This window comes from Wasmannia auropunctata, unplaced genomic scaffold (genome assembly GCF_000956235.1).
Source record: "Wasmannia auropunctata unplaced genomic scaffold, wasmannia.A_1.0 LD336064.1, whole genome shotgun sequence".
Lineage (NCBI taxonomy): Eukaryota > Metazoa > Arthropoda > Insecta > Hymenoptera > Formicidae > Wasmannia > Wasmannia auropunctata.
In genome coordinates this window covers 745875-759533 of record NW_012026826.1, presented here as the reverse complement: position 1 = coordinate 759533, position 13659 = coordinate 745875, and the positions used below count along the sequence as shown (strand labels likewise).

Below are 13659 nucleotides of genomic sequence, written 5' to 3'. Positions count from 1 at the left end.
TCCGATCTATTTTCAGATCTGGATTCAGCAAAATTGTTCTTTTCGTGTGTCTTTTCAATCTCTAACATAGATAATATTACTAAGTGATCACTGCGCTTACAATAAAGTTTAGTCAGAGCCGTTTAATTCGATATTATATTTATTAGGTCTATCTCTATTAGTTTACAAGATAAAAAGGGGTGGCCACTTATACGGGGACACCCATATGTAAGTGTATGTGTATGTGTGTGTGTGTGTGTGTGTGTGTGTGTGTGTGTGTGTGTGTGTGTGTGTGTGTGTGTGAGAAAGTTTACGGAATTCTCTTCGTTTCTGAAATTGTTCAGAGTGAAACTAAATAATTTGAAGAGGTGCTCAATATTATTGTACAAGGTGCGTTGTTAGGAAACTGATGTATAGACGGATTTGTATAGCGGAAATTAGTTGTAATACCCACATATAACAGACAAAGTGTATTGTAACGCAACGAAAACTACACGCACATTCTCCTTTTTTTGTTTTCAAGCAGAAATGCCCGCTGCAAGTTTCTCTCTCTCTCTCTCTCTCTCTTTCTCTCTTTCAACTTCGTCAAAGAGAGAAAGATAAAGGTAGTTATCGTCAGGACACGTGGGGCACTTTAAACTCGTGATTACGGGGACACGAAATGATTACGTGAGAAAATTACAGGTAAAGCAAAAAAAGTTTACGGCAGAGACACAACTCGGCAGTACCTTAAACAGCGGCAAGTTTAATGCTACGGCTTTCTCAACCTCCTTAAAAAAAAAGAAAAAAAGAAAAATAGAAGTATAATTATCATCATGAGGGTGTGGCGCTCTAAATCCTGCCGGTTAAACGATTACGCGGCAATTATTATACAAAGTTGAAGCGCGTAATAAAGTTCTTTTTCTTCTTTTTCTCGATGTATAGAGAGTTACGATGTGCTGTGTGCATGCGAGACGGGAGGTCTGACGTCGTCGATACTCGCGCGAAGTGCGAGGAACAGAGCGAGAACAACACATATCGATCGATCGGCCGCGCATCCGTGATCTGCTTCAAGAATCAATTTGGTTTGCAAAGCAGCACGATATTTCCATAAATCCCGGTGAAATACCGTGTGTATATCGGGCGTATATACCGCGCGCGACGCGCGATCCTCTCGTCCCTTCCCCTTCTAGCCCCTCATCGTGGCTGGGATTCTTTCTTTCCGCCATCAATCTTTCGATTACGTTCATTCGGGCTTACTTCCGGCAATTAAGCGTCGCGCCGTGGTTGGCTTTCGTTCGGGAATGAGCGTCGGGGATCGGGAAATATTTTCCCAACGCGGGGATATCCCGCGGAAAATTTCGATCTGTCTCGCGGGAGCACCGGCGGATAAGCACCGCGCCCGGTAACGAGCCTGGAGACGCAGAAGGTAGCTAAAAAGGGGCAAAAAAAAAGGGGAAAAAAGGAAGAGACAGGAACGGAAGAACGGAAGAAAAAGGAGGAAGGCAACGATGGCGCACCGATGGCGGAAGGATGAAATAAAGGGAGGACGCTGGCGGCGACGGCGACAGGAGTGGAAGCGAAGTCAAGTGTATACTTACAAATTTAGCGGTCTGCGCCGACAGCATGTCCGCGTACTGTATTAGTGCCTGGAAGGAGCCTGAAACACAGAAGCGATAAAAACCGTGAGACCGCGTCGTCCGTTCGTGAATTTTACGAGTCTCGCCGCACAAAGTCGCGCTCGAGATCGCCGAAAGAACATGCGCCGCGCGCGCGCGCGGCTGAAATGAAATTTATTTCGCGAAATGGTAATGTCACGAGAGCGACATTGAGCGGCGAAACAGATCATAATTAATAAGTTTTATATAATAATGTAATTAATAATACATTTTAAGGAGCAGAGACGCAACGCGCTCGATTATATTCTCATTCCGCTTCCCTATATAAATGGCGTACGTACGCCGCGCGATTTTGCATGATTTCCGCTACGCGGAAAACAGCGACCCCGGCAAAAGTGGCCCCGGAGTCTTTTCCCCGTAATCGCGAGTCGCGAAGCTCCAAGGTATAAAATAAAAGGCGCAAAAACCGAAAAATATGAAAATTACGAGATATTCTGAAACGCGTCGGGAACGCAAGGCGCGCGGAACAAAACACCATCGAGAATGCGGCTCTAAATGCAAAATATGTAAACTCTTGAAAATTTGATTCGGGGGGCAGAGAACACGGGGTGTTGTGTGTTTTTTTTGCGTGTGTTATTTCGCGTTAAATGCGCGCGGTATTTGAGGTACCGACCGACCACGGGATACAAAAAGCGGTGATTTGTTAATTTAGTGCGCGCGCGAGCGCTGCGAGAAACTAACTCTGTCATGATAATACGTTTTTCCCGTGCGGCCGGAAAGCCGGAATTGTTTCGTTAGCAGCGTTGACCAAAGTTCCAGCCGGCGGCTACGCTATTTCATTTTCGAATTTGCTCCACCGTGATAATGGAACTCTTTACAATAATACGCTAAAGCCCGAACACGTTCACGCGCGCGCGCACACACACACACACACACACACGATGGCCGCAATTTCGCTGACAGGGAACCTTTTATTTCTCTGAATCCAGAACCATTCCGTACGTAGGATGATTTCATGCGAATTAAGAGAAATGTTTGATTAAATTTGCCGCAGCAAATATGGATATAATTACGTACGACGTTAAAGTGAAATATTAATAAAACGCTGGAAAATTAACGGGACTGCCGGACCCAGTCCCAGGTCAAAGGTTTTTTCCACCCCCGAAAATATACCAATTAATGTAGATTAAAAGCGTATAGCGAGACATCGATTGACATATCTGTATAGAAAAAAAAAATAACAATTCTTTTATTGATGTAATTACTTTTGGACGTTTAATTTACCGTGTTCATTCTGGTATTGAAGTGAACGATTGTGCGAATAAAATATGTCGCGAAAACGCGTCTACCCACACGCGCGAGAACTTCGTGCGCCACTACGCCCACCCACGGTCGTGATACGCGGCAAGGGTAAACAATTACAGAAGAAGGCAAACGTTAAAATCGCCACAGGCACGTGGACGTTTTACGAAGTTAATACTACCGGAGTGCCCGGACCGCCCGCGCCGCGTCGCTCGCTTTTCGCAAGTCTGGTCGTACGAAGGGTGTGCGGCGGTCGGGTTTATAATTGCCATTAAATCTCAATTAAACGAAACGTCGCAAGGCAGCCCCGGCAATTGCAATTTCGCGAGTTTTAATCTCGCATAACGTACGTCAAATTCGCGCAACTCCGACTGTGCCGCGCGAGCGCGAGCGCGCGCGCCCTGTGATATTTCATTACGCGGCGCGCGTATGATACGAAACAAAGGATCGGCCCGCGGCAATGTTATTTAATTTTCGAATCTGAATTGCGGAAGTGAAAAAGAGCTCTCACTCTCTCTCTCTCTCTTTCTCTCTCACCCCCGGCGGCAATGGAGAGCCCCGATGTTACGAGCGTCAGAAAAAGGAGCATGACGCGCGCGACCTGCTCGCGCTTTTTATTCTACGACAATCGCGATCCTGCCTCACCCCTGGATGGAATGGCCGTTGATAATCGCGATGATAACGTTTACTTTACTCGCAGACGCAACCTCGTGCCTCAGTAACCGAACGCAGAAATTTTCATTGAAAAGTTTTTTATTGCAATCCTTCGTTTGAAAATACCGAGGCTCGTCGCGAGCCGGAATAATATGGTAAAGCGGGATAATTTGCTTTTGTATCCCCGCCGACAATTTTGCTTTTGTGCTATTTACATCGTCGGAGTAATCCGTTTTGCGTTATTTAAAAGGTAATTGAAATATCGTCTGAAATTTCCTCCGCAACTCGCGGAGTGACGTTCCCGCGTAAGGGAAAACAGTTCGCACACAAAATTGGAAGGAGCATAAGGGCCGACCAACTCCGATTAACTTTTAATCGACGATTAACTCAATCGCCCATGTAACGAACTAAATTGTATTTGTTATCATTTTGATGTTAAAATGATGACATTTTTGCCGACATTTTGACGCAAAAATGATGATAAATAATGTTAGTTCGTTACTATCTGGATTAAGTAATTCGTCGATTAAAGTTAATCGCAGTTGAAATGATCCTAAAGGCCAAATCACACTAGCGATTGCCGATTGGATTGCGATTGTATTGGCGATTGGCGATTGAAATAGAGCACTGTCTAAACGGCAGTCGCTATAATCTCAATCGGTACTGCTTTATTTTGATTGGTTAAAAAGTAATCGCCAATCGCAATCGTAATCCAATCGGCAATCGCTAGTGTGATTTGGCGTTAAGGCGTTGTAAGGCATTTGCAAAAAATCCTCGCGCAATTAGCGAATTCCTCGTATAGCAAAGTACACTTGCAATATTTCTCGTCGACTACACATTCCGGTCCAGTTTAGATACTTTGAGAAAAATGTTTTTATTATATCCTTTGACTATAGAAATAGACTGCCAGTGGCTAACTTCAAACTTGTAGCCCAATGTGTTGTGACGCCATCGATCAAATGAGTAAATCAGGATGGATACTCAAATTTTGTAAAAGAATTTCCTAAAAATTCCCAGATTTTCCGGGAATTTTATTCAAAATTCCAGGTAAGATTAGAGAATTTCTTAATACAGCTTTAAAATAAATTAGGCACTAAAAGTTTCAATAACGTATATAGTACTTGATATGTGAATTTAATTTTCTCATATGTACAATAGTTACATCTCCATACAAAATTTTTCGAATGTAACGAAAGATTTTGTATGGAGATGTAACAACATATGTGAAGATTAAATTGTTTCACAATGTTCTGCATTATTAGACTCTTAATGCCTGATTTATTATTTCTGAATTATCGTTTCTTAGATTAAGAATCTTTATATAGTACATGTCAATTTTAAAATAAATTAACTTTCAATATCAGGGGTCTTTAATAAGAAGCCACGTTTACTTTCTAAAGGGATAAAATTAAAATTAAAAATAAAATTCAAAAAATTTCCCTGCGTATTAGTAAAATTCCATGAAAATCCATGATTTTTAAGGATAAAAATGAAATTCCCTGCACGGAAAGAACGATTTTGTTGAAAGATCTAAAAATTTTGCTAAAAACAGATCTGAAAATAATTTTTTGTTGAATTATCAAAATAATTTGTTGGAATGTTAAAACTGGTAAAGCATTGCTGATAAAGCATTGAATGATAAACTGATAAGCATTGCTATAAAATGTTTTGATATTCTAGCAATCACTTCGATTTTCGCACAAAATTATTTTGATTATTGAACAAAAATTATTTTCAGATGTGGATTCAGCAAAATTGTTCTTTCCGTGTGCGAATTCTAGGTTTTCCCGGTTTTTCCCCGTATTACCTACTCTGGTAAATACTAAATATACGTCAAATATGAAATTTATATAATTACATTTAACAGAATAAAACATTTATTGCTAGTGATTATTAGTAATTAGTGAGTAGTTGGATTAGCTTTAATATATGTATAATTTTATTTCTGATATTATCGAGAGTTAATTAAATTATTTAATATACATATATTTTCAATTTATATGTATAATTAGTTAAAAATATAATAAAAACCGATTTCCCGATATTTGATCAATGAGAACCTAAATCTTAGAGATGTTGAATTCGTGGGATTTATACCGAAATCTTATGAGAAAAGTAGAGAGGACCGGCAAGTCCATATTTTTATAGTCAAAGATTACATCAACAAAGATGAACCAACAAAAATAGCATTTTGGTGAGGCCAAACAGAATTTCTGGTTTATAAGAACATTTTTCTCAGTGAAACGCAAACTATAACAACGCAAACTTCGCGGCCTTTTGCAGCCAGGGGACCCCGCCGGCGATCCTCGTTGATGCTGCTTGAATTCAGGAAAGGACCCGGAGGCACGTGCGTGTACGCAGCCACGCGGAAGCTCGACATCACGACTCGCGCATCGCTTGTTACGAGAGACGCAGCAAACACCGACGGCATACAATCGCGCACCGACGCACGCGGAATATAATGATGCACCTCTCGCGCGCGCTCATCCCGCTGCAAACGTGAATTAGTAACACGCTCGCCGAGTACGTGCTGTGGGCTCTCCTCGTATCTTTTGTACAACAAGTGCACCGTAAAGAGATTAACGCGCGTTATCGCGGCTCCTCGCTAACGATTTCGATCGGGAGTGAAAATATTGAGACGTTGGAGTTCACCGACATTTCAAACGTATCTTCACTGAAAGAAAATTTTTGATATTAGTAACTACATATTTACAAAGTATAAATTTACGTATTAAGTATTAATTTAAGTTTAAATTTTTATAAAAAGTATATTTACAAACTATAATTATTACTACTATAATGTTAGTAATAATAATTATATGTATAGCTTTATCAACAAATATATATATAATTAACATCAACAAAATTTTGAAACTTATACATTATAGTTATTATTACCATAAAAATGATTGCAGTTATCATTGTTTAACTATAATTTGTAGTAATTTTTGGGACCAACTATATTATATGATTGGTTCCCGAAAATGACTGTAAATTATAATTAAATAATAATCGCAACAAATTTTATGGTAATAATAACTATAATGTATAGTAAGTTTTAAAATTTGTTGATATTAACCTAACCTATATATTTGTTGATAAAACTATACATATAATAATTATTACTAACATTATAGTAGTAATAATCATAATTATAGTACTTTGTAGATAGTTACAAATACCAATAATTTTTCTCTCATTGTCAGTGTTCCGGTATTTTGTATCCCTCGTTTTGTTACGCCGCGTTAGAAAAACTTATATTATTTGTAAATTATTGACAATTCTCGCGATTTAAATGATGAACGCTGCCGCCGTCGTATTTTCACGCGTCGTGCATTCGTCCCGATTTCGCTTTCGGGATGAATTTCAGAGAGAGACACTCTTTGGGGCACTCGGGCGCGATTGCGAATGTACTAACGGCGCCAAGTGCGCGCAACGACGACGGCCGGAACGCACTTGAAGCACGTTGAAGTACTAAAATGCCGTGTGTATGTGTGTGTGTGTGTGTGTGTGTGTGTGGGGCAGGGACAACCCGTCTACCAGCGAGAGCGGAATATGTACAGCTAGCGAGAGAATGCCGCGCGAACTCCGCTCTCTCCCGCTCTCGATTCTTGCCTTTGGCACGTCGATTCTAGGTTGTAACACAATGACAATACGCATATTTAACGCGGTACTTACTGTTCTTTGTGAAGGTGACGATCTTCAGGACCTTGCCGAAGCGCGTGAATATCTGCAACAGACAAAGCAGTTTCGTTTGTAAAAAAACAAATCGATAATAACTTATTGTAGTCCAGGGGGATCCCAGACCGGCACGTTAAAATATTGAAAATGTTTTTATAAAGACGTTTTACGATATGACGTGCAAAAGACATCTTGCGTCCCGATTTTGGACACGGTGCGCTGTCTGGGATCTCGTCTCTCGTGACTTTCATTTCTCAGATAATTTAATCGGCGTGGAAAATATACTTACAAAAGACGAATTCACCCCGATAATCGTAATTATGTTTCGTTTACAATTCGATAACGAAATTCAAGGCGACGAGTCCGCCAGGCGTTTTGCGAAAAACTACCTCTATTGAGCCGTGTAATTAACGTCCGAGAGTACAATTGCCATAATCGTATCGCCGCGCACATATATGTATGAGCATCGCACGGGCGCGGGACGGGACAACGTGACCGACGAGAATTACGGGTTCCGGGAAACCGGCGCGGCGCGGCGGTATTTTGCAGCGACAAAATTACAAAATAATTGATGTGGATATTACGACAAAGCGATTTATTTCGGGGCAACGGGCTGCAAAACGGGGCGCGGCATGGATTATCAGACTTATAACGCGGCAATTATCCTCGGGTAAAAGCAAGCTATTGGAATCTCCCCCCCCCCCTCCTCCTCCCTTCTCGGTAAAACAGCTCGTAATTACGATAACCGGACTGGCGGGCGCAGTTCTAAAAAATTGATTTGGTACACAACAACAACAGGCATGTGCAGGCGCGCGGCAGCCGCAGAATGGCATTCTGCATAAATACCGATGGCGATATACAAAGGTCCGGGGTGTACGCTCGCATGAATTTTCAAAAGCCTCTTTGCGCGCGAGCGGCGGTGGCGGCAGCCGGCGACGGGAGCCCAGGTATCACGCAATATTTACAGGCGCGTATACGGCGCGCGGTGTCGAGCCGCGGGCTAATAATCGCGCACACGGCTCACGTCAAACCGCCCCGGCCGTCATTGTCATATATTTGGCCGACAATGCCCGATGATCACATTAATGCCCGCCGAATGCAAATATTTGGCCCCGCGGTATAACCGTCGCGCGCGCACGCAACGGTCAAACAACTGTGTACCGCGCCTGGTTTCTCCTGCGGCCGCCGCCCGCTCGCTCCGTGCGCGACGTAAACGCGCGCGCTTGCGGCAGCGCGTACCGGGGATTAATGATTTTTTAATCCGTCTCGGGCTTTTCAGCCCCATTCGATTGCGAATCCATGCTTTCCTTGTTAAACGTCAATATGGGTTTCATCATTGTCTCGGTCTCGCGTCAATTGGCGGCTCATTCGGCTGCATCAGGCGGTGGCTCGACAATGGCGTTGAATTTAAACGTTTCCGCGCGCGGGGCTATTTTCCCCGACCGCGACACGACCGCCGAGATCGTCGAAAGGCCACCCGAGTCCGCCGAGTAAATACGTAAAAAGCACGTAAAAGCAGCGTGACCGCGAGGAGAAATGAAAAATTTCGCGACGCGGAGGGGGTGGAAAACGCGCTAATGCGAGCTGCGTTTTAGCTACCGAATATTCAATATTGCACGCGCGGACGAAGGCGCGTATCGAATGAGAAGTTTATATTTCGCCCGCTAACGCGCGACGATAAATCCGCGAAATTGAAAATATAGAGAAACGCGCGGCGGGCATCGCCACGCCGCGCCGGAAGAAGAGAGACGAAGAGGGGGGAGAAAAAAAAACGAGAAACGATCGCGCAATATCGCGGAACGTCGCGCCGCGGAATATAAAACCGCGTACGAGGATGCATTTCTCGCAGGCCCCGCGCGCGGCTCATACGCTCCGTGCGCGCGCGCGCGCGCTCTTTGAGATCGCGCTTCCCTTTGACCTCGCGTGTGGCACGCGTGGTATAACGCGTAAAATAAATTTGCGAGCTTCACAATCTTCGCAAAGCTCTCTCGCATTCGAAATTGCCCTGTTGCGGAAACTCGCGAAGGCGTTTGTTCACGTGAACAACGTGACGATACTTTCTTCGACTCCCGCGCGTCACAAGCTCCCATCTTTGCTTCCTTTCTCTCTTTTGTATTTGAAAAAATTGCACATTTCAACAATTCGTTCGGAGCAAGAAAGAATCGCGTAAGAGACGTAATTTGCGGGAACGCAAACTGATTTTTAAAACTCGCTAATGAGTGCGGTACTTAAATGTCCGAGGTAAAGAGGACGCAAAAGCGCGCGGCAAATGCAGTGCATTCTCTTTGATAAATTAATTCTCAATTTTTGTGTTATCGCACGCAAGCGCATGTATACGCATCTTTCAGCGAAACGCAGGAAATGAAAAAAATAATGTAATAATGAATGGAATTCTAATGCTAAAAAAGAGGGACGGGGAGGGGAAGGAGAGGGGTACACACAACGTGAAAGCGGCACGGAAGTATGTGAAACACGCGCCGCGGGTTTTACACAACGCTTCCGTAATTATAGTGAGCTCCGGGAGAGAAAAGACGTATGCAACCGTGCTGCATCTCTGATGCGCACGCGTACACCAATTGGGACAAAGACTTTTCGCGTGCCAACGGGCGCAGCGGGACTCGAATTAGAACGAGGCTTTTTTCCCCTTCTCTTTTGTTAAAGCAAGTCGACAAAGCGGCGTTCTCCGCGGTGCGCAGTACCCACGCGTATTGCGAATCATCGGGAGAATAAAAATTTCGAAAAAAAAAATGGAATTCTTTAATCAAATCCGACACTGCGAATATATTTTCATATAGAGTGTACAAGGAAAATTCAATGCGGTCGCATTGCGTTTCAACACATTCTTGAATAAATTGTGTAAGATATATTATAAAAAAAAAATGGTCTTGCAAATAGAGAAAATTTTTTGGTTGTGAAAAATTAACTAAAGTAGATAAATGTTCGTAAAAATACAGTGATGCCGCATATGTATGGTACATAACCAATCTAAAATGATAGAGATACAGAATTTATATCTGAACTGTTCGAAATTTAGAAAGAAAATTTTTCTATGGTGCCTATTCATATTTTTTATTTATATTGTTAAAGCCAATCATACTTGTTTGTAAAGTTTGACTACAGTCCGATTTTTCATTTTCTGGTTAACTTGTGGTTTAAGTTTAACCAGATGTTGTGATGTAAAATTATTTTACTATCAATGATTAATCATTGGACTAATGGTTTTGTAGTGAATTTTAAAATTACAACTACAAAACTATCAGTTTAATGAATAACCATAAATAACAAAATACAATTTTTACATCACAATCAGATAAAATTTAAGTTAAGTATGTAAACCATAAGTTAACCAGAAAATGAAAAATCGGGCCTATAGTACACAGAAAAGCTATAGCGGCAAGAGACAAATGAATACATTTTCTAGAAGGTATCGCTAGAATATTGCTGCTATAAATTCTATACATGACAAACAATATTTTAGCAGATACAAAAAATAGCTATACATTTTTGTTGTGACATTTAGAAATCTACCTACATCAGCAAAACATTTTTTGGGTGTATATTTTCTTCGGGAGACTTCATGAGAGAGTATTATTGTCATTAACTGAATTTTAATTCTAGAGATCAAGTAATTAATAATAGAACTGTAGATATTAAAAGAAATAAAATTCTGCGATGTCTTGGTAATTTCCCGTTCTTTCATCTGAAGAATTTTTCTCACCAGACCGAAGCTTTGCAGGTAGATGCTTGTTTTCGGATGTTGCGCAATTGGTGCGCCTCTTAAAATATTTTCTTTCGCCTGTTTGTACGTTGTAACAATTAACTTTTTCCGATAAAGAGCGAGCAAATTTTCCAAAGAGATCTTTAAAAATCGCTTGAAACGTACGAGACTGCCGCGTTCACGGGGGAGTAGCGAAATTTTCCCGAAAATAAAGGCCGAGTATAATCATTACGGCCTGCCCATTAAAAAGAGGTATCGATAACGATAAAAAATCGACGCATTTCCGCCGAGTAGATCCTCCTCATTATCGTTACGTTTACGTTCCGCTGCGAGCAATGAGAATCATTTTGTATACGGTAATTGTGCGCGGAATTTTCGGTGCAGCAATTACATGTGCGCGCGCGCACGTGTGTGTGTGTGTGTGTGTGTATGTGTGTGTGTGTCAGCTTGTATATATGTTACACTTTTGTACAACAAGAGAGTTCTCCCTTTCTTTTTAAACGCGCGAGAAAAAAGCACCGACGATAATGCAGCGCGTAATGTAACAGACACACCTTTGACTGAAGCCGCGCGCAGGGAAATATTATATTTCTATACGGAACTCTGATGACGCACTGAGATACGCGCGTCAGCGGATGCTGCGCGCGGAGTCGAGTACCTCGCAACGCCGCGGCTCGCATTACATATCAAATAGAGAATTCGATTATCACGAAGTCCATTATCGCGCGGATGTTAAGCTCGGAGATTGTAAGCTGAGTAAATTAAAAGTAGATGGATCGTACGCGCTTGCGCGCGCGCGCGCGGACGGATTCAGTTGGGCCGGCGGTGGCCGAGGCTTGCGAAGGCGGAAAAGGTGATAACGACGATAATGTTTAGAATATATGGATTCCGGTTCCATCCATTACGTTCGTACATCCCCACAGCGTCCATTACAAGGCCGCAAGGCGCGCCCGCCGTAATAATAGCTCGGCACGGTGCGCTATACGCGCGCATTTCTCCCTCTTCTCTCCTCCGCTCGCAATCGCGCGCGCGGCTGCAGCTGCAGCCGCGGTCGGCAACTGCAACTGCAACTGCATCCCGCGCGCGCGTTTTCCCCGAGAGCGGTAAACGGCGCGCGCTATTTACAACGCGTAATACGAAAAGCAGTGCAGCGGCGGCGGCGGCGGCGGCAGGCGGCAGCGGCGTCGTCGGGCCGTACATGTTTTTATCCGTTTTCCGATAAAACGGAAAATATTTCAATTTTGATGTTCGAATTTTTGCCGGTCGTGTTTCCGGCTCGGGGGGTGCATGCGTCCGACCGAAAACAGTTCGATCACGAGCGGATATGAAGTCGCGATGCGCGTCCCGTCAGTATTTACCCCCGAGATTGCCGCCAATAAACGAACGGATCGATGATAATCGCGAGAAATTGCGAAGCGGTCAGGGGAGAGATAATCGCGGAATAATCGACGGACGGCTCTATAACTTTTTTTTCCTTCTTCTTTCTCCGAGAGACAGCCCCGAATTTGTGGAAAGTTTGTCGCAATCGAGTGGAATGGCGACAACGGCTTACCAACGCGCGCCAGTTCACGTCATCAGAGGGAGAGAATTCCGGGGATTCTCATAAATTCATAATTAATTCCGCTATAATTTCAAATTGTTATTTAGGTAAATCCTTCTTTCGTAATTTGTTTTTACATGATGAAAACGGTAACTCCGATGGCAGATCAATGTCGTATAAACGTTGGTAGGCGCGCGAACGGTGAAAGGAGGGGGGAGGGAAAGCGCCGCCTTCCCTTGGCATTTACGCGCGTCCATTACAAACAGACTGTACAATAAAATTAATTAAACCGGTATTTAATTAATTACTCGAAATCTGACAAATTTTCCGCTTCCTGCACACCGGCGCAAATTGTCCCTGTGAATTTCGGAGAAATTCGAGAGCCCCGTAACCCCCGCAGGCGGTAACGTTTATTATCGGTGCAGTTGATGCATTCCGCGATTGCCTCCGAATACACACAAACTTCTGTTCGTTATCGCGCCATTATTCCCCTTATTCCTAGCTATTAGCGCTCACCTCCTATCGTTGTTACGAGATTAGGGAAGTAGCACGCTTGGTCGCCCCCGTCAATTACTTCACGATATTATATTGTACATCGTGCGGCACGTGCGACTGAAATTACGTCATCTGTTAAGTATATCAACAGCTATCATCAAACAGTGTAATAGTCCATATTGCACCCTTAGGTCAACAAATACGACTTGTGCGACTGGAGTCTGCAAAATATATTAGAGACACGACGATGGAAACCGTTGTTTTCAATCACTGCCGACCAAACGTTTGAAATCACGTAACAAATTCAAAAATATTAAAAGTAAAACGCACCATTTGAAGTCCGATTTATGCCTTATTCAATATTTCTTCCTAATTTAAAAGTAAAGTAGGATTTATATTGTATTTAACGCAGTTGTGATAGCAGTATTTAGTTTAAAAAATGGCCTACAGTCATAAAACTTCTCCAAAGTTGAACTGTGAACTATTTTATTGAAGATAAGTGTAAAGTCAGAAAAAAATAAACTTATAGATAGATTAGTAAAAAAAAGTGATGAAATAAGAGTACTTTAATGAAAAAATTGTACTAATATTCTTTAATATTTTTCTTGGAAAAAAATACTTTTGTATAGAACTTCCAAACATTTAATATAATTTTTTATTCATTAAAACAATAAGTAAAACAATAAGAATAA

General features: G+C 42.4%; 1 protein-coding gene across 1 annotated transcript in view; it reads right to left on the bottom strand.

Annotated features, from left to right (window-relative positions):
• LOC105450258 (polypyrimidine tract-binding protein 1) overlaps window positions 1-13659 on the bottom strand; it is a 332980-nt gene that overhangs the window by 11690 nt on the left and 307631 nt on the right. The window contains exons 9-10 of the mRNA XM_011690014.1: window positions 7212-7263; window positions 1560-1618 (exon numbers count right to left, since the gene is read on the bottom strand). Coding sequence (XP_011688316.1) covers window positions 1560-1618; window positions 7212-7263 — 111 coding nt within the window. The remainder of the gene's footprint in view (window positions 1-1559; window positions 1619-7211; window positions 7264-13659) is intronic.